Source organism: Scyliorhinus torazame, chromosome 18 (genome assembly GCF_047496885.1).
Source record: "Scyliorhinus torazame isolate Kashiwa2021f chromosome 18, sScyTor2.1, whole genome shotgun sequence".
In the NCBI taxonomy this organism is placed as follows: Eukaryota; Metazoa; Chordata; class Chondrichthyes; order Carcharhiniformes; family Scyliorhinidae; genus Scyliorhinus; species Scyliorhinus torazame.
Window position 1 is genome coordinate 162,774,529 of NC_092724.1, and position 21,857 is coordinate 162,796,385.

General features: G+C 47.4%; 1 protein-coding gene across 4 annotated transcripts in view; it reads right to left on the bottom strand.

Moving 5' to 3' along the window:
• Window positions 1-21,857, bottom strand: part of stxbp4 (syntaxin binding protein 4) — a 346,204-nt gene that overhangs the window by 69,607 nt on the left and 254,740 nt on the right. For all 4 annotated transcript variants that reach the window (XM_072483831.1, XM_072483829.1, XM_072483830.1 and 1 more), the window contains 3 exons: window positions 10,134-10,310; window positions 6,776-6,892; window positions 3,936-3,985 (listed from right to left, as the gene is read on the bottom strand). In XM_072483831.1, coding sequence (XP_072339932.1) covers window positions 3,936-3,985; window positions 6,776-6,892; window positions 10,134-10,310 — 344 coding nt within the window. The remainder of the gene's footprint in view (window positions 1-3,935; window positions 3,986-6,775; window positions 6,893-10,133; window positions 10,311-21,857) is intronic.

Genomic DNA, 21,857 nt, shown 5'->3' on the forward strand with positions numbered 1-21,857 from the left:
CAGGAGTGCAGCGGTCTGGGAGAGTCACAATTCTAGTTCAGTGATATCGGGGAAAGACGTACTTGCCCTGGAGAGAGCTAGCAACAAAGACTCACCAGGCTGCTTCCTGGGGTGAGCAGACCGCCCTATGAGGAGACAAGGTCTAGTCCCTGGAGATTAGAAGAATGAGAGGTGATCTAATTGTAACAATTCTTAAGTCACTTGACAGAGTTGGTACCGGAAAATCCCAGAATTACAGGGTCACAGTCTCAAGGTCAAGGGTCGGCTGTTTAGGACTGAGGTGAGGAGAAATGTCTTCACTGAACGGGTTATGAAACTTGGGAATTCTCGACCTCAGAGGGAGTGCCATACTGAGGGAGTGCCGCACTGTCAGGGGCGCCGTGTTTTGGAGGATGCGTTCCCTCTCAAATGGGCATAAAAGATCCTCTGGCTACGACTTTAAAAATAAACAGGGAAAGTATCCTGTGTCCTGGGGCAATATTTATCCCTCAACAAACATAATTAAAAACAGATTATCTGACCATTATCATATTGCTGTTTGTGGAATCTACCTGTGTCCAAACTGGCTGCCAGTTGTCCTAGATTACATCAGTAAACGCACTTCAGAAATTAGTCAATGTCTGTAAAGAGCTTTCGGACACGCTGAAGTTAAGAAAGGTGCAGCAAAATGTAACTCTTCTTTTTTCCAGTTTCTTGTTGGTCTGGTGGCAAGCTAGGAATCAGCAAATGCTCTCAGTACCTGGACACAGATACATATTTCATCCCTGTTAATTCCCTCCCCGCTCCGTCTCCTTCCGAGGATGCTGACCTCTGTCGGCAATTAGCACGACCGTGCTAGTGCACCCCGGTGATGTGGGGCTGAGCGCAGGTGATCTGCCATTAGTTGGAGATCGGAACTGTCACCTTGACAGGGGCACCTTGGCACCTTGGCACTGGCAGCAGCTGTGCCCGCAGCCAGCACCTGAACCCTGCTCTCAGACCGTGTTCAGAACCTGAATGTTAGACAGCGCTCCAAGTGTGACATTCCAGAACAAAGACTGGAGCAGCATTTTGTCCACCCTCCAGCCGACATAAAGAGGCACCTTATAAACAAGGAGTCATGCGTGCGAGAGAGCTTGACACACACAGGCAGCCAGACCGGAGTTTTCCATCGCCAGCTTGAAAGTATCCATTTGTGGCGTGGCTCGTTCGACATTCAATATAAAATGTTAATCTGATGGAACTCAATACATTTTCACTCTGCAGCGTAAATTAATGATTTATAATCAGAATGATAGAACATCAGCCACTTGCCTCTGTGCATGCCAGGACGGAGTGACCAGCTTTTGCTCGTTAACACGGAAACTGAACCCCACATCTATCAGATGATAGCTTTCAGACAGTCTCTAAGTGACAGCTTGAAGCAGAGTAAAGAGGGAGAACCACAAACCTCTCCAATACCAAGGCCGAGAGGCAATTCAGTGGGGGAGACTTCCTATCTTACTATAGAGTCCTAGAATTTACAGTGCAGAAGGAGGCCATTCGGCCCATCGAGTCTGCACCAGCCCGTGAAAAGCGCACCCCATTTAAGCCCACGCCGCCACCCTATCCCCGTAACGCAGTAACCTCATCTAATCTTTTTGAACACTAAGGGGCAATTTATCACGACCAATCCACCTAACCTGCACGTCTTTGGACTGTGGGAGGAAACCGGAGCACCCGGAGGAAACCCTCGCACACACGGGGAGAACGTGCAGACTCCGCACAGACAGTGACCCAAGCCAGGAATCGAACCTGGGACCCTGGAGCTGTGAAGGAACTGTGCTAACTACTGTGCTACCGTGCTGTCCTAATAGTTGATTTGATTGTGTTAATGTTCAGCTTTGTCAGTTAAAACAAATTCGGATTCCCAGGTGAAAAAAGGTCATTTAGCATGCTGTCATAGTAAACAGTTCAATTAGAGGAACCACAACGGTTTAAATTGGACACTAATTAGCAAGGTGTTCGAGATTTCCCAACAGATTTTGTGTATTATCATTCTCCCCAATTTTCTAACTTTCCTTTCCAGAGTTTGTTGCAGGAGTGTCAGACACCATGCCTACTGAGTCATTCTTCATGTGTGAGTTACCAGTGAGTGTATGGACACGATACAACCATAGGGGTCATCAGACAGAATGGACAGTTCTTGGATGGTATCCAGGGGCAGGAATCCCAACCTAACCTTCTCTTCCTATCTCAGGGAGATTGAGGTTAAATGTGTTAATCTGACCCAGCACAAACCCGTGCTGGAACCTGGTGGATCTGGTGTGAAGGGCTCCGTTAATGTACTGCTTTGACCACTGAACCATTGAGGAACTCACTCGTTACCAGGAGCAGGGAGCAGGTTGCTGGGCATTACGCGCGGAGGTTGATGTTCAGGATTTTGGGGAGAGGAAATCTAATAACCCTGACAAGCCCCACTGGGATGGCCTTATCGATGTCCCTGTGGGACGAGTGGAATACGAGCTTCCCCTCGGTCAGCCTTGCGCATGGAAGTGTCAGCACTTCAGGACGTCGCCACAACCGGAGCCGCGACCCCGGCAGTGACCCCCCCCCCCGTCGTGGAAAAGGCAATGAACGAGTCACTGCCCCCCCCGATCCGGCCCCACCTCTGGCAGAGGCACAGCTATGCACAAAGAAGGCCCCTCAGCTGGCCACTGGAGGAGAACGTTCGGATTTGCGGGGGTGGGGGGGGGGGGGGTGTAGTGAACCTCACCAGGCCCACAGGGCTACCCTGATCCATCATCCCGTGGAATACGGTCTTCCCCGCTAGTGAGTGGAGCCCCGCCCCGCTGGGGCTCATTACCAGACTTTGTAAAAGCCGGCCTGGCCAGGGACCGGCATTCTGGTAGTCCCGGCGGGGGCTGATTGTTTGTGCTCCGCCATAGAGGCCGCTTTCTGTGTCTACAATAAACTCACATTTAATCACCTACAAAGACTCCTGGGTCTTCATAAAATCCAACAAATCAAGGGGTGTACATGAAACAAGCTTGCATTTGTATAGCGCCTTTCACAACCTCAGGATGTCTCAAAAAGTGCTTCACGGTCAATAAAGTACTTTGGAAGTGTAGCAAATGTGGGGAGGGTGGCAGCCAATTTGCAAACAGCAAGCTCCCATGGACAGCAACGTGACAACAACCAGATTATCTGCTTCAGTCATATTAGTAGAGGGATAAATATTGATGAGGGCTCCGAGGAGACCTCTCCTCCTCTTCTCCCAGTGTCGTGGGTTCTTTCTCAATCATCTGAGAGGCAGACAGGGCCTCGATTTATTGCTGCCATTGGAAGCTGCCACCTCCGACTGTGCAGCACTCCCCCAGTCCCGCACTGGAATGTCAGGCTGGAGAATGTGCTCAAGTCTGTGGACAGCAACTTGAAGCCAGAATCTTCTTCCTCAGGGGCGAGAGTGCTACCCGCTGATCCACAGTCACATAAAATACACAGTCCGTTACCCACTGAAAGCTTTGTTTTGTTTAAACGTAAAATAAAAATCTTGAAGCACTTTAGTTTCTAAGTATATCATGTGTCATGTTATTTTTGTCTGCAATCATTAAATTGGATTTTCACTGCGTGATATTAGTAACAGGCACATTAATGAGTTTGTCGGAGATTTCTTTGGCTGCGATTTTGATGGAAGCGCTAATGCAAACTGAACCACTTCAGCCCACGTCTCCCTCATTTCCTTCTCGCCAAATCCTCAAAGTGACAGCCCATGCCAACAAGGAAAGGGACTGGAAGCTAGGGTGTGCCTGGAACACAGCGTAACTGAACCCTGCCCATCTCTCCTTCCTAATTGGCTAGGTCTGGATTTTCACTCGCTCCCCCCTCCCCTTCCTCCTGCAGACTTTGATGATCATAGTGCTGGCCATATTCCCGTTTCAATGGTTCCTGTTGGTCATATCATTGTGTTTACATACCTAACATTGGTTAGAGCAGCTGGAGACTCAGTGAGAACCTCATGCACCACCTGGAAATAAAGAGAGAAACATATGTTCTGATCAGCACTAGGGTGGAACTACATCAGATTGGAAGAGTACAATGTCACATTGAGTTAGACAGAATTCACAGCATTGAAATATTCAGCCCAACTAACGCCTGTCGGTGCTGACTGTGCCTGTACGGAAGAGCCTGCCCCCTTACTCCACCTCATCAACGTATCATTCCTTCCAACCATGGAGTGGTTGCAGCAACGAGGGGGCCATTCGGCCCATCTTTCCCATTCTGGCTCAGGCCCGCACCCTTTCCCTATAGTCCTGCAACTTCCTTTTCTCTTCGATGCTGATCCAATTCCCTTTTGAAAGCCACAATTAAATTTGCCTCCACCGAGCGAAATCCGTCCGGGAGAAGCAAGGGACAAGGCCAGCACCCGGCCCATTCGAGTATTGCCCTCCGTAATTGTCTCTCCGGCACCCGAATGTATATCTACCCACTCCCCCCAGTCTCCCACCCCCCCACCCCCCCACAAACAAATGCTGACTTATGTGTGTAAATCATTTTGCCAAGTGTACAGAGTTGCTGCTGTTGAGCGGGGGCACAATACCCGGCCAGTTACTTCATTTGATTTTGCATTTCTCTCGTGTTGTTACTTATTTTTTCCCTTTGTGATTTGTGTGTGTGTGCCCTTCTCTTCTATAAATATATATCATATTCTCCCCGTGTCTGCGTGGGTTTCGCCCCCATAACCCAAAGATGTGCAGGGTAGGTGGATTGGCCGCGCTAAATTGCCCCTTAATTGGAAAAAAATTGGGTGCTCTAAATTTATTTAAAAAAAATATCCTGTGTACATAACGGCAAATATACTTTGTTCAAAAACCCAATTAAAAACATTTATATTAAAATTTGTTTTGCCTCCATCACACCGCTGAGCGGCCAGGGAGGGACCGGTGTGGGTGGGGGCAGTGAAGAGCTGGGATTGAGGGGGCAGGTAAGGGAGGGACCAATGCAGTGCCAGTCAGCCAGTGAGAAGAGGCCAGTGAAGGGGCAGGATGTAGTCAATGGAGGCCCAGGCACGGAGCAGTGAAGAGCCAGGAAGGGTCCAGTGATGGGTTAGTAAGGGGCCTGTGAAGGCAAAGGAGGGGACAGGTTTGAGAAAGTCAAAAAAATTAGGAGAAAATTACATCATTCAAAATGACCTCAATGGTGAATAAGGGGCGAGATTCTCCGACCCCCCCCCGCCGGGTCGAAGAATCGCCGGGGCTGGCGTGAATCCCGCCCCCGCCGGTTGCCGAATTCTCCGGCACCGGAGATTCGGCGGGGGCGGGAATCGCGCCGCGCCGGTTGGCGGGCCCCCCCCCCCCCCCGGCGATTCTCCGGCCCGGGTGGGCCGAAGTCCCGCTGCTAAAATGCCTGTCCCGCCGGCGTGGATTAAACCACCTCTCTTACCGGCGGGACACGGCGGCGCGGGCGGGCTCCGGGGTCCTGGGGGGGGGGGGGGCGCGGGGCGATCTGGCCCCGGGGGGGTGCCCCCACGGTGGCCTGGCCCGCGATCGGGGCCCACCGATCCGTGGGCGGGCCTGTGCCGTGGGGGCACTCTTTTCCTTCCGCCTTCGCCATGGTCTTCACCATGAAGGAGGCGGAAGAGCCCCCCTCCACTGCGCATGCGTGGGGATGCCGTGAGCGGCCGCTGATGCTCCCGTGCATGCGCCGCCCGGCAAAGTCATTTCCGCGCCAGCTGGCAGGGCACCAAAGGCCAGCTGGCGGGGCGGAAATCAGTCCGGCGTGGGCCTAGCCCCTCAAGGTTAGGGCTCGGCCGCTCAAGATGCGGAGGATTCCGCACCTTTGGGGTGGCGCGATGCCGGACTGATTTGTGCCGTTTTTGGCACCGGTCGGCGGACATCGCGCCGATTACGGAGAATTTCGCTCAAGATATCTGAAAATGCACAGACATATTGGGCAGTCACACTGTACTTTGGCTGGGATATTCCTTGGTCTTTAAATAAGGACATCACATTACCTGTCCAGTACAATATCACTAGGCCTGTATATAAGGATATTCCTGCTCTGTGTATAAGGATACTCCTGATTGGGGCGGCACGGTGGCGCAGTGGTTAGCACTGCTGCCTCACGGCACCGAGTACCCGGGGTGGACCGCCCCACCACAGTGCCTCCGGTCCTGAATAATGTCCCACCTACCCATGGATCGGCCCTCCCCTTACTGTGGCGGCGCTGGATGTACAGATAGTCCTGGGGTGTATGTAACGAATGTCCTGGGGTGTATGTAACGATAGTCCTGGGGTGTATGTAACGAATGTCCTGGGGTGTATGTAACGATAGTCCTGGGGTGTATGTAACGATAGTCCTGGGGTGTATGTAACGAATGTCCTGGGGTGTATGTAACGAATGTCCTGGGGTGTATGTAACGATAGTCCTGGGGTGTATGTAACGATAGTCCTGGGGTGTATGTAACGATAGTCCTGGGTGTATGTAACGAATGTCCTGGGGTGTATGTAACGAATGTCCTGGGGTGTATGTAACGAATGTCCTGGGGTGTATGTAACGATAGTCCTGGGGTGTATGTAACGATAGTCCTGGGGTGTATGTAACGAATGTCCTGGGGTGTATGTAACGATAGTCCTGGGTGTATGTAACGAATGTCCTGGGGTGTATGTAACGATAGTCCTGGGGTGTATGTAACAAATGTCCTGGGGTGTATGTAACGATAGTCCTGGGGTGTTTGTAACGAATGTCCTGGGGTGTATGTAACGAATGTCCTGGGGTGTATGTAACGATAGTCCTGGGGTGTATGTACATGCTGTACCTCCACAAACTGCAGCAGTTTTTCAGTGGACACTTCGAAGGTTTTCCTCGCAGCCTCTGATTTCCGTAGCTGACAGTCAAGAACGGCAATTCGCTTTCTCAGGTCGTGGCCCTCATCCTGTTGAAAAGGCACCTGTTAAAACCATCAACTTGTCTCCTGTTACTGCAGCCATTGTTTCTTAACCACCCGTACAATCCACACTTTATAAGTGAAATCCATTCAGAAATTCTTCCCTGAAGCTGTCTCTCTTATCCGCCCCTCTAACCCAGCAATGTTGTGTCGGCCTTTTTAGCAGCGTCCCACTCTCACAGTGGTAGAGCAAGCTAACTGGGACACATGGCCCAGTGTGTGTGCCCCCCCACTGCCATCACCCCCACACTGCCATCACCCCCACACTGCCATCACCCCCACACTGCCATCACCCCCACACTGCTATCACCCCCACGCTGCCATCACCCCCACACTGCTATCACCCCCACACTGCCATCACCCCCACACTGCCATCACCCCCACACTGCCATCACCCCCACACTGCTATCACCCCCACGCTGCCATCACCCCCACACTGCTATCACCCCCACACTGCCATCACCCCCACACTGCCATCACCCCCACACTGCCATCACCCCCACACTGCCATCACCCCCACACTGCCATCACCCCCACACTGCCATCACCCCCACACTGCCATCACCCCCACACTGCCATCACCCCCACACTGCTATCACCCCCACACTGCCATCACCCCCACACTGCCATCACCCCCACACTGCCATCACCCCCACACTGCCATCACCCCCACACTGCCATCACCCCCACACTGCTATCACCCCCACACTGCTATCACCCCCACACTGCCATCACCCCCACACTGCTATCACCCCCACACTGCCATCACCCCCACACTGCTATCACCCCCACACTGCCATCACCCCCACACTGCCATCACCCCCACACTGCCATCACCCCCACACTGCCATCACCCCCACACTGCCATCACCCCCACACTGCCATCACCCCCACACTGCCATCACCCCCACACTGCCATCACCCCCACACTGCCATCAGTCGCTGAACCTTCGAAGGAGCGGGTGATTGGATGATCAGACATGCATTTGCCCCGCTTCTTGGTAGTTTCCTCATAAAACCCCGGGACAGAATATCCGGCCCTCAGCTGTAAGGCCCACCCGGGGCTTCCTCCGTGTTGGCCATCTTTGCTGGGAGATGGTTGACTGAACGAGGAAGCAATGCCTCCCGATCTGAGGCAGTTTGGAAGGGGCAGGGAACTTGCTGAAAATATTCTGGGAAAATGGACATCAGTAAAAAGGGAATAGGCTGCCTAAAAACCCAACAGGCTCACCCCTGTCCTTCAGGAAAAAGGAATGCTGCCCCCCCCCCCCCCCCCCCCCCCCGCCCCGGTCTGGGCCCATCTGTGACTCCAGTCTCACACCAGCCTGTCTAACTCTGCAGATGGCCCAGTGAGCTATGGTCAGGCTTCCAGCTCCTCACACAGCCGGTCCGCAGCTGGACTTCAGCAATGTGGCCCAAACACTCCCGTCTGTGATGTCCCTTCAATGTCATGATGTGGAGATGCCGGCGTTGGACTGGGGTGAGCACAGTAAGAAGTCTTACAACACCAGGTTAAAGTCCAACAGGTTTGTTTCAATGTCACTAGAGCTTTCGGAGCGCTGCTCCTTCCTCAGGTGAATGAAGAGGTATGTTCCAGAAACATGTATAGAGACAAATTCAAAGATGCCAAACAATGCTTGGAATGCGGCCATTAGCAGGTGATTAAATCTTTACAGATCCAGAGATGGGGTAACCCCAGGTTAAAGAGGTGTGAATTGTATCAAGCCAGGACAGTTGGTAGGATTTCGCAGGCCAGATGGTGGGGGATGAATGTAATGTGACATGAATCCCCGGTCCCGGTTGAGGCCGCACTCATGTGTGCGGAACTTGGCTATATGTTTCTGCTTGGCGATTCTGCGTTGTCGCGGGTCCTGAAGGCCGCCTTGGAGAACGCTTACCCGGAGATCAGAGGCTGAATGCCCTTGACTGCTGAAGTGTTCCCCGACTGGAAGGGAACATTCCTGCCTGGTTATTGTCGCACGATGTCCGTTCATTCGTTGTCGCAGCGTCTGCATGGTCTCGCCAATGTACCACGCTTTGGGACATCCTTTCCTGCAGCGTATGAGGTAGGCAGCGTTGGCCGAGTCGCACGAGTATGTACCGCGTACCTGGTGGGTGGTGTTCTCACGTGTAATGGTGGTATCCATGTCTTTTTCTCGCCAATGTACCACGCTTCTGATCTCCGGGTAAGCGTTCTCCAAGGCGGCCTTCAGGACGCGCGACAACGCAGAATCGCCGAGCAGAAACATATAGCCAAGTTCCGCACACATGAGTGCGGCCTCAACCGGGACCTGGGATTCATGTCGCATTACATTCATCCCCCACCATCTGGCCTGCGAAATCCTACCAACTGTCCTGGCTTGAGACAATTCACACCTCTTTAACCTGGGGTTACCCCATCTCTGGATCTGTAAAGATTTAATCACCTGCTAATGCTCACATTCCAAGCATTGTCTGGCAACTTTGAATTTGTCTATATATATGTTTCTAGAACCTACCTCTTCATTCACCTGAGGAAGGAGCAGCGCTCCGAAAGCTAGTGACATCGAAACAAACCTGTTGGACTTTAACCTGGTGTTGTAAAACTTCTTACCGCCTTCAATGACACATAGCGACAGTGACATTGAAGGGGCATCTTGACAAATACATGAATAGGATGGGAATAGAGGGATACGGACCCCGGAAGTGTGGAAGATTTTAGTTTAGACGGGCAGCATGGTCGGCGCAGGCTTGGAGGGCCGAAGGGCCTGTTCCTGTGCTGTACTTTTCTTTGTTCTTTGTCTGTTCTGGGGAATAAACGTGTAATAAATGCTGGGGCCCCGACGTTGACACCTGCAGGGCAGGAAATAAAACTGGATTGTTCAGTGCCTGCAGTTTATGGAGAACATGGATTTAAAACGGCGTCACATCTGACCAATGAAGGCCCACTCGAGGAGCTCACAGGGGGTTGAAGCTCCTTTAACTGGCAGCAAAGAACGCGACAAACCCGATTAATTTGGAAGGCTGGGTAGGGAATGACCCAGTTAGGCTGCTGCACTTGTGTTAACAGCTCACTCAAGTGATGGAGCCGTCACATCCAGTCTCCTGCTTGATTTCCTCTGAATAGCTGGGTAGTACTCTGACAGGCTCTGACCTACTTTACTGCAATGGGAGAGCACTTAACATGTACAGAATGTGGCACGATGACCACTGCGTTGCCACGGTAACAAGGGATGACATCGGGACTTACCTTGGTCGGCCCGTGCTGATCCGCCAGCTGAGCTTTGAGCTCTGTAATCTCAGCCTCGAGCAGCCGGACCACCTCCTCATAGTCCATCTCCATGCCTTGTGCCTGCCGCTGTGCTGCTTCAGCGAGGTGGATTCTGCTCCGCAGGGCACGGCACACTTCAACTGCACTTTTACCTTCCTGCGGGAAAGGAAGAGAAAGATTGGGCGCAAGGTGTGAGTGCTGGTGGCAATTAAAATAGAACAACCACAGACTCACACACACACTGACTGACTGATACACACACGCTGACTGACTAATACACACCCGCTGACTGACAAATACACACACACACTGACTGACTAATACACACACACTGACTGACTAATTCGCACACACACTGACTGACTAATACACACACTGACTGACTAATACACACACGCTGACTGACTAATACACACACACTGACTGACTAATACACACACACTGACTGACTAATACACACACACACTGACTGACTAATACACACACGCTGACTAATACACACACGCTGACTAACACACACACACTGACTGACTAATACACACACACACTGACTGACTAATTCACAAACACACTGACTGACTAATACACACACTGACTGACTAATACACACACACTGACTGACTAATACACACACGCTGACTAATACACACACGCTGACTAACACACACACACTGACTGACTAATACACACACACACTGACTGACTAATTCACAAACACACTGACTGACTAATACACACACTGACTGACTAATACACACACACTGACTGACTAATACACACACACTGACTGACTAATACACACACGCTGACTGACTAATACACACACACACTGACTAATACACACACAGTGACTGACTAATACACACACGCTGAGTAATACACACTCACTGACTGACTCATACACACACTGACTGACTAATACACACACAGTGACTGACTAATACACACACGCTGACTAACACACACACACTGACTGACTAATACACACACGCTGACTGACTGATACACACACGCTGACTAATACACACACGCTGACTGACTAATACACACACACTGACTGACTAATACACACACACTGACTAATACACACACGCTGACTGACTAATACACACATGCTGACTAATACACACACGCTGACTGACTAATACACACACACTGACTGACTAATACACACACGCTGACTAATACACACACTGACTGACTAATACACACACTGACTGACTAATAATCACACACTGACTGACTAATACACACACGCTGACTGACTAATACACACACACTGACTGACTAATACACACACGCTGACTAATACACACACTGACTGACTAATACACACACGCTGACTGACTGATACACACACGCTGACTGACTAATACACACACGCTGACTGACTAATACACACACACTGACTAATACAAACACGCTGACTGACTAATACACACACACTGACTGACTAATACACACACACTGACTGATACACACACACTGACTGACTAATACACACACACACTGACTGACTACTACACACACACTGACTGGCTAATACACACACGCTGACTGACTAAATACACACACGCTGACTGACTAATACACACACACTGACTGACTAATACACACACACACTGACTGACTAATACACACACACTGACAGACAAATACACACACGCTGACTGACTAATTCACACACACACACTGACTGACTGATACACACACATTGACTGACTAATACACACACACACTGACTGACTAATACACACACACGCTGACTGACTAATTCACACATACACTGACTCAATAATACACACATTGACTGACTAATACACACACGCTGACAGACTAATACACACACACACTGACTGACTACTACACACACACTGACTGACTAATACACACACTGACTGACTAATACGCACACGCTGACTAACACACACACACTGACTGACTAATACACACACGCTGACTGACTGATACACACACGCTGACTGACTAATACACACACGCTGACTGACTAATACACACACACTGACTGACTAATACACACACACTGACTAATACACACACGCAGACTGACTAATACACACACACACTGACTGACTAATACACACACACTGACTAATACACACACGCTGACTGACTAATACACACACGCTGACTAATACACACACACTGACTGACTAATACACACACACTGACTGACTAATACACACACACTGACTGACTAATACACACACGCTGACTGACTAATACACACACGCTGATTAATACACACACTGACTGACTAATACACACACTGACTGACTAATACACACACACTGACTGACTAATACACACACACTGACTGACTAATACACACACGCTGACTGACTAATACACACACGGTGACTGACTAACACACACACACTGACTGACTAATACACACACACTGACTAATACACACACTGACTGACTAATACACACACGCTGACTGACTGATACACACACGCTGACTGACTAATACACACACACTGACTAATACACACACGCTGACTGACTAATACACACACACTGACTGACTAATACACACACACTGACTGACTAATACACACACACTGACTGATACACACACACTGACTGACTAATACACACACACACTGACTGACTACTACACACACACTGACTGACTAATACACACACGCTGACTGACTAAATACACACACCCTGACTGACTAATACACACACACTGACTGACTAATACACACACACACTGACTGACTAATACACACACACTGACTGACTAATACACACACGCTGACTGACTAATTCACACACACACACTGACTGACTAATACACACACACGCTGACTGACTAATTCACACACACACTGACTGACGAATACACACACGCTGACAGACTAATACACACACACGCTGACTGACTAATACACACACGCTGACTAACACACACACACTGACTGACTAATACACACACACACTGACTGACTAATTCACACACACACTGACTGACTAATACACACACTGACTGACTAATACACACACGCTGACTGACTAATACACACACACACTGACTAATACACACACAGTGACTGACTAATACACACACGCTGAGTAATACACACTCACTGACTGACTCATACACACACTGACTGACTAATACACACACAGTGACTGACTAATACACACACGCTGACTAACACACACACACTGACTGACTAATACACACACGCTGACTGACTGATACACACACGCTGACTAATACACACACGCTGACTGACTAATACACACACACTGACTGACTAATACACACACACTGACTAATACACACACGCTGACTGACTAATACACACATGCTGACTAATACACACACGCTGACTGACTAATACACACACACTGACTGACTAATACACACACGCTGACTAATACACACACTGACTGACTAATACACACACTGACTGACTAATAAACACACAGTGACTGACTAATACACACACGCTGACTGACTAATACACACACACTGACTGACTAATACACACACGCTGACTAATACACACACTGACTGACTAATACACACACGCTGACTGACTGATACACACACGCTGACTGACTAATACACACACGCTGACTGACTAATACACACACACTGACTAATACAAACACGCTGACTGACTAATACACACACACTGACTGACTAATACACACACACTGACTGATACACACACACTGACTGACTAATACACACACACACTGACTGACTACTACACACACACTGACTGACTAAAACACACACGCTGACTGACTAAATACACACACGCTGACTGACTAATACACACACACTGACTGACTAATACACACACACACTGACTGACTAATACACACACACTGACAGACAAATACACACACGCTGACTGACGAATTCACACACACACACTGACTGACTGATACACACACATTGACTGACTAATACACACACACACTGACTGACTAATACACACACACGCTGACTGACTAATTCACACACACACTGACTCAATAATACACACATTGACTGACTAATACACACACGCTGACAGACTAATACACACACACACTGACTGACTACTACACACACACTGACTGACTAATACACACACTGACTGACTAATACGCACACGCTGACTAACACACACACACTGACTGATTAATACACACACGCTGACTGACTGATACACACACGCTGACTGACTAATACACACACGCTGACTGACTAATACACACACACTGACTGACTAATACACACACACTGACTAATACACACACGCAGACTGACTAATACACACACACACTGACTGACTAATACACACACACTGACTAATACACACACGCTGACTGACTAATACACACACTGACTGACTAATACACACACACTGACTGACTAATACACACACACTGACTGACTAATACACACACGCTGACTGACTAATACACACACGGTGACTGACTAACACACACACACTGACTGACTAATACACACACACTGACTAATACACACACTGACTGACTAATACACACACGCTGACTGACTGATACACACACGCTGACTGACTAATACACACACACTGACTGATACACACACACTGACTGACTAATACACACACACACTGACTGACTACTACACACACACTGACTGACTAAAACACACACGCTGACTGACTAAATACACACACGCTGACTGACTAATACACACACACTGACTGACTAATACACACACACACTGACTGACTAATACACACACACTGACAGACAAATACACACACGCTGACTGACGAATTCACACACACACACTGACTGACTGATACACACACATTGACTGACTAATACACACACACACTGACTGACTAATACACACACACGCTGACTGACTAATTCACACACACACTGACTCAATAATACACACATTGACTGACTAATACACACACGCTGACAGACTAATACACACACACTGACTGACTACTACACACACACTGACTGACTAATACACACACTGACTGACTAATACGCACACGCTGACTAACACACACACACTGACTGATTAATACACACACGCTGACTGACTGATACACACACGCTGACTGACTAATACACACACGCTGACTGACTAATACACACACACTGACTGACTAATACACACACACTGACTAATACACACACGCAGACTGACTAATACACACACACACTGACTGACTAATACACACACACTGACTAATACACACACGCTGACTGACTAATACACACACGCTGACTAATACACACACACTGACTGACTAATACACACACACTGACTGACTAATACACACACACTGACTGACTAATACACACACGCTGATTAATACACACACTGACTGACTAATACACACACTGACTGACTAATACACACACACTGACTGACTAATACACACACACTGACTGACTAATACACACACGCTGACTGACTAATACACACACGGTGACTGACTAACACACACACACTGACTAATACACACACACTGACTAATACACACACTGACTGACTAATACACACACGCTGACTGACTGATACACACACGCTGACTGACTAATACACACACACTGACTAATACACACACGCTGACTGACTAATACACACACACTGACTGACTAATACACACACACTGACTGACTAATACACACACACTGACTGATACACACACACTGACTGACTAATACACACACACACTGACTGACTACTACACACACACTGACTGACTAATACACACACGCTGACTGACTAAATACACACACCCTGACTGACTAATACACACACACTGACTGACTAATACACACACACACTGACTGACTAATACACACACACTGACTGACTAATACACACACGCTGACTGACTAATTCACACACACACACTGACTGACTAATACACACACACGCTGACTGACTAATTCACACACACACTGACTGACGAATACACACACTGACTGACGAATACACACACGCTGACAGACTAATACACACACACGCTGACTGACTAATACACACTCGCTGACTAACACACACACACTGACTGACTAATACACACACACACTGACTGACTAATTCACACACACACTGACTGACTAATACACACACTGACTGACTAATACACACACGCTGACTGACTAATACACACACACACTGACTAATACACACACAGTGACTGACTAATACACACACGCTGAGTAATACACACTCACTGACTGACTCATACACACACTGACTGACTAATACACACACAGTGACTGACTAATACACACACGCTGACTAACACACACACACTGACTGACTAATACACACACGCTGACTGACTGATACACACACGCTGACTAATACACACACGCTGACTGACTAATACACACACACTGACTGACTAATACACACACACTGACTAATACACACACGCTGACTGACTAATACACACATGCTGACTAATACACACACGCTGACTGACTAATACACACACACTGACTGACTAATACACACACGCTGACTAATACACACACTGACTGACTAATACACACACTGACTGACTAATAAACACACACTGACTGACTAATACACACACGCTGACTGACTAATACACACACACTGACTGACTAATACACACACGCTGACTAATACACACACTGACTGACTAATACACACACGCTGACTGACTGATACACACACGCTGACTGACTAATACACACACGCTGACTGACTAATACACACACACTGACTAATACAAACACGCTGACTGACTAATACACACACACTGACTGACTAATACACACACACTGACTGATACACACACACTGACTGACTAATACACACACACACTGACTGACTACTACACACACACTGACTGACTAAAACACACACGCTGACTGACTAAATACACACACGCTGACTGACTAATGCACACACACTGACTGACTAATACACACACACACTGACTGACTAATACACACACACTGACAGACAAATACACACACGCTGACTGACGAATTCACACACACACACTGACTGACTGATACACACACATTGACTGACTAATACACACACACACTGACTGACTAATACACACACACGCTGACTGACTAATTCACACACACACTGACTCAATAATACACACATTGACTGAGTAATACACAGACGCTGACAGACTTATACACACACACACTGACTGACTACTACACACACACTGACTGACTAATACACACACTGACTGACTAATACGCACACGCTGACTAACACACACACACTGACTGACTAATACACACACGCTGACTGACTAATACACACACGCTGACTGACTAATACACACACACTGACTGACTAATACACACACACTGACTAATACACACACGCAGACTAATACACACACACACTGACTGACTAATACACACACACTGACTAATACACACACGCTGACTGACTAATACACACACGCTGACTAATACACACACACTGACTGACTAATACACACACACTGACTGACTAATACACACACACTGACTGACTAATACACACACGCTGACTGACTAATACACACACGCTGATTAATACACACATGACTGACTAATACACACACTGACTGACTAATACACACACACTGACTGACTAATACACACACACTGACTGACTAATACACACACACTGACTGACTAATACACACACGCTGACTGACTAATACACACACGGTGACTGACTAATACACACACGGTGACTGACTAATACACACACACTGACTGACTAATACACACACACTGACTGACTAATACACACACGCTGACTAATACACACACTGACTGACTAATACACACACGCTGACTGACTGATACACACACGCTGACTGACTGATACACACACGCTGACTGACTAATACACACACACTGACTAATACACACACACTGACTGATACACACACACTGACTGACTAATACACACACACACTGACTGACTACTACACACACACTGACTGACTAATACACACACGCTGACTGACTAAATACACACACCCTGACTGACTAATACACACACACTGACTGACTAATTCACACACACACACTGACTGACTAATACACACACACGCTGACTGACTAATTCACACACACACTGACTGACGAATACACACACTGACTGACGAATACACACACGCTGATAGACTAATACACACACACGCTGACTGACTAATACACACACGCTGACTAACACACACACACTGACTGACTAATACACACACACACTGACTGACTAATTCACACACACACTGACTGACTAATACACACACTGACTGACTAATACACACACGCTGACTGACTAATACACACACACTGTCTGACTAATACACACACACTGACTGACTAATACACACACACACTGACTGACTAATACACACACGCTGACTGACTAATACACACACGCTGACTAACACACACACACTGACTGACTAATAAACACACACACTGACTGACTAATTCACACACACACTGACTGACTAATACACACACTGACTGACTAATACACACACACTGACTGATTATACACACACGCTGACTGACTAATACACACACACACTGACTAATACACACACAGTGACTGACTAATACACACACGCTGAGTAATACACACTCACTGACTGACTAATACACACACACTGACTGACTAATACACACACGCTGACTAATACACACACTGACTGACTAATACACACACTGACTGACTAATAAACACACACTGACTGACGAATACACACACACTGACTGACTAATACACACACGCTGACTGACTGATACACACACGCTGACTGACTAATACACACACGCTGACTGACTAATATACACACACTGACTAATACAAACACGCTGACTGACTATTACACACACACTGACTGACTAATACACACACAGTGACTGATACACACACACTGACTGACTAATACACACACACACTGACTGACTACTACACACACGCTGACTGACTAATACACACACGCTGACTGACTAAATACACACACGCTGACTGACTAATACACACACACTGACTGACTAATACACACACACACTGACTGACTAATACACACACACTGACTGACAAATACACACACGCTGACTGACTAATTCACACACACACACACTGACTGACTGATACACACACATTGACTGACTAATACACACACACACTGACTGACTAATACACACACACGCTGACTGACTAATTCACACACACACTGACTGAATAATACACACATTGACTGACTAATACACACACGCTGACAGACTAATACACACACACATTGACTGACTACTACACACACACTGACTGACGAATACACACACTGACTGACTAATACACACACGCTGACTAACACACACACACTGACTGAATAATACACACACGCTGACTGACTGATACACACACGCTGACTGACTAATACACACACGCTGACTGACTAATACACACACACTGACTGACTAGTACACACACACTGACTAATACACACACGCAGACTGACTAATACACACACACACTGACTGACTAATACACACACACTGACTAATACACACACGCTGACTGACTAATACACACACGCTGACAAATACACACACACTGACTGACTAATACACACACACTGACTGACTAATACACACACACTGACTAATACACACACGCTGACAAATACACATACTGACTGACTAATACACACACTGACTGACTAATACACACACACTGACTGACTAATACACACACACTGACTGACTAATACACACACACTGACTGACTAATACACACACGCTGACTGACTAATACACACACGGCGACGAACTAATACACACACACTGACTAACTAATACACACACCTGACTAATACACACACTGGCTGACTAATACACACACGCTGACTGACTGATACACACACGCTGACTGACTAATACACACACACTGACTAATACACACACGCTGACTGACTAATACACACACGGTGACTGATACACACACACTGACTGACTAATGCAAACACACACTGACTGACTACTACACACACACTGACTGACTAATACACACACGCTGACTGACTAAATACACACACCCTGACTGACTAATACACACACACTGACTGACTAATACACACACACACTGACTGACTAATACACACACACTGACTGACTAATACACACACGGTGACTGACTAATTCACACACACACACTGACTAATACACACACGCAGACTGACTAATACACACACACACTGACTGACTAATACACACACACTGACTAATACACACACGCTGACTGACTAATACACACACGCTGACTAATACACACACACTGACTGACTAATACACACACACTGACTGACTAATACACACACGCTGACTGACTAATACACACACGCTGACAAATACACACACTGACTGACTAATACACACACTGACTGACTAATACACACACACTGACTGACTAATACACACACACACTGACTGACTAATACACACACACTGACTGACTAATACACACACGCTGACTGACTAATACACACACGGTGACTGACTAATACACACACACTGACTGACTAATACACACACGCTGACTAATACACACACTGACTAATACACACACGCTGACTGACTGATACACACACGCTGACTGACTAATACACACACACTGACTAATACACACACGCTGACTGACTAATACACACACACTGACTGACTAATACACACACACTGACTGACTAATACACACACACTGACTGATACACACACACTGACTGACTAATACACACACACACTGACTGACTACTACACACACACTGACTGACTAATACACACACGCTGACTGACTAAATACACACACCCTGACTGACTAATACACACACACTGACTGACTAATACACACACACAATTACTGACTAATACACACACACTGACTGACTAATACACACACGCTGACTGACTAATTCACACACACACACTGACTGACTAATACACACACACACTGACTGACTAATTCACACACACACTGACTGACGAATACACACACTGACTGACTAATACACACACGCTGACAGACTAATACACACACACACTGACTGACTACTACACACACACTGACTGACTAATATACACACTGACTGACTAATACACACATGCTGACTAACACACACACGCTGACAGACTAATACACACACACACTGACTGACTAATACACACACACACTGACTGACTAATACACACACAGTGACTGACTAATACACACACACTGGCTAACTAATACACACACGCTGACTGACTAATACACACACGCTGACTGAATAATACACACACTGACTGACTAATACACACACTCACTGACTGACTAATGCACACATTGACTGACTAATACACACACACTGACTGACTAATACACACACGCTGACTGACTAATACATACACGCTGACTGACTAATACACACACACTGACTGACTAATACACACACGCTGACTAATACACACACACTGACTGACTAATACACACACGCTGACTGACTGATACACACACGCTGACTGACATACACACACGCTGACTGACTAATACACACACACTGACTGACTAATACACACACACTGACTAATACACACACGCTGACTGACTAATACACACACACTGACTGACAAATACACACACACTGACTGACTCAT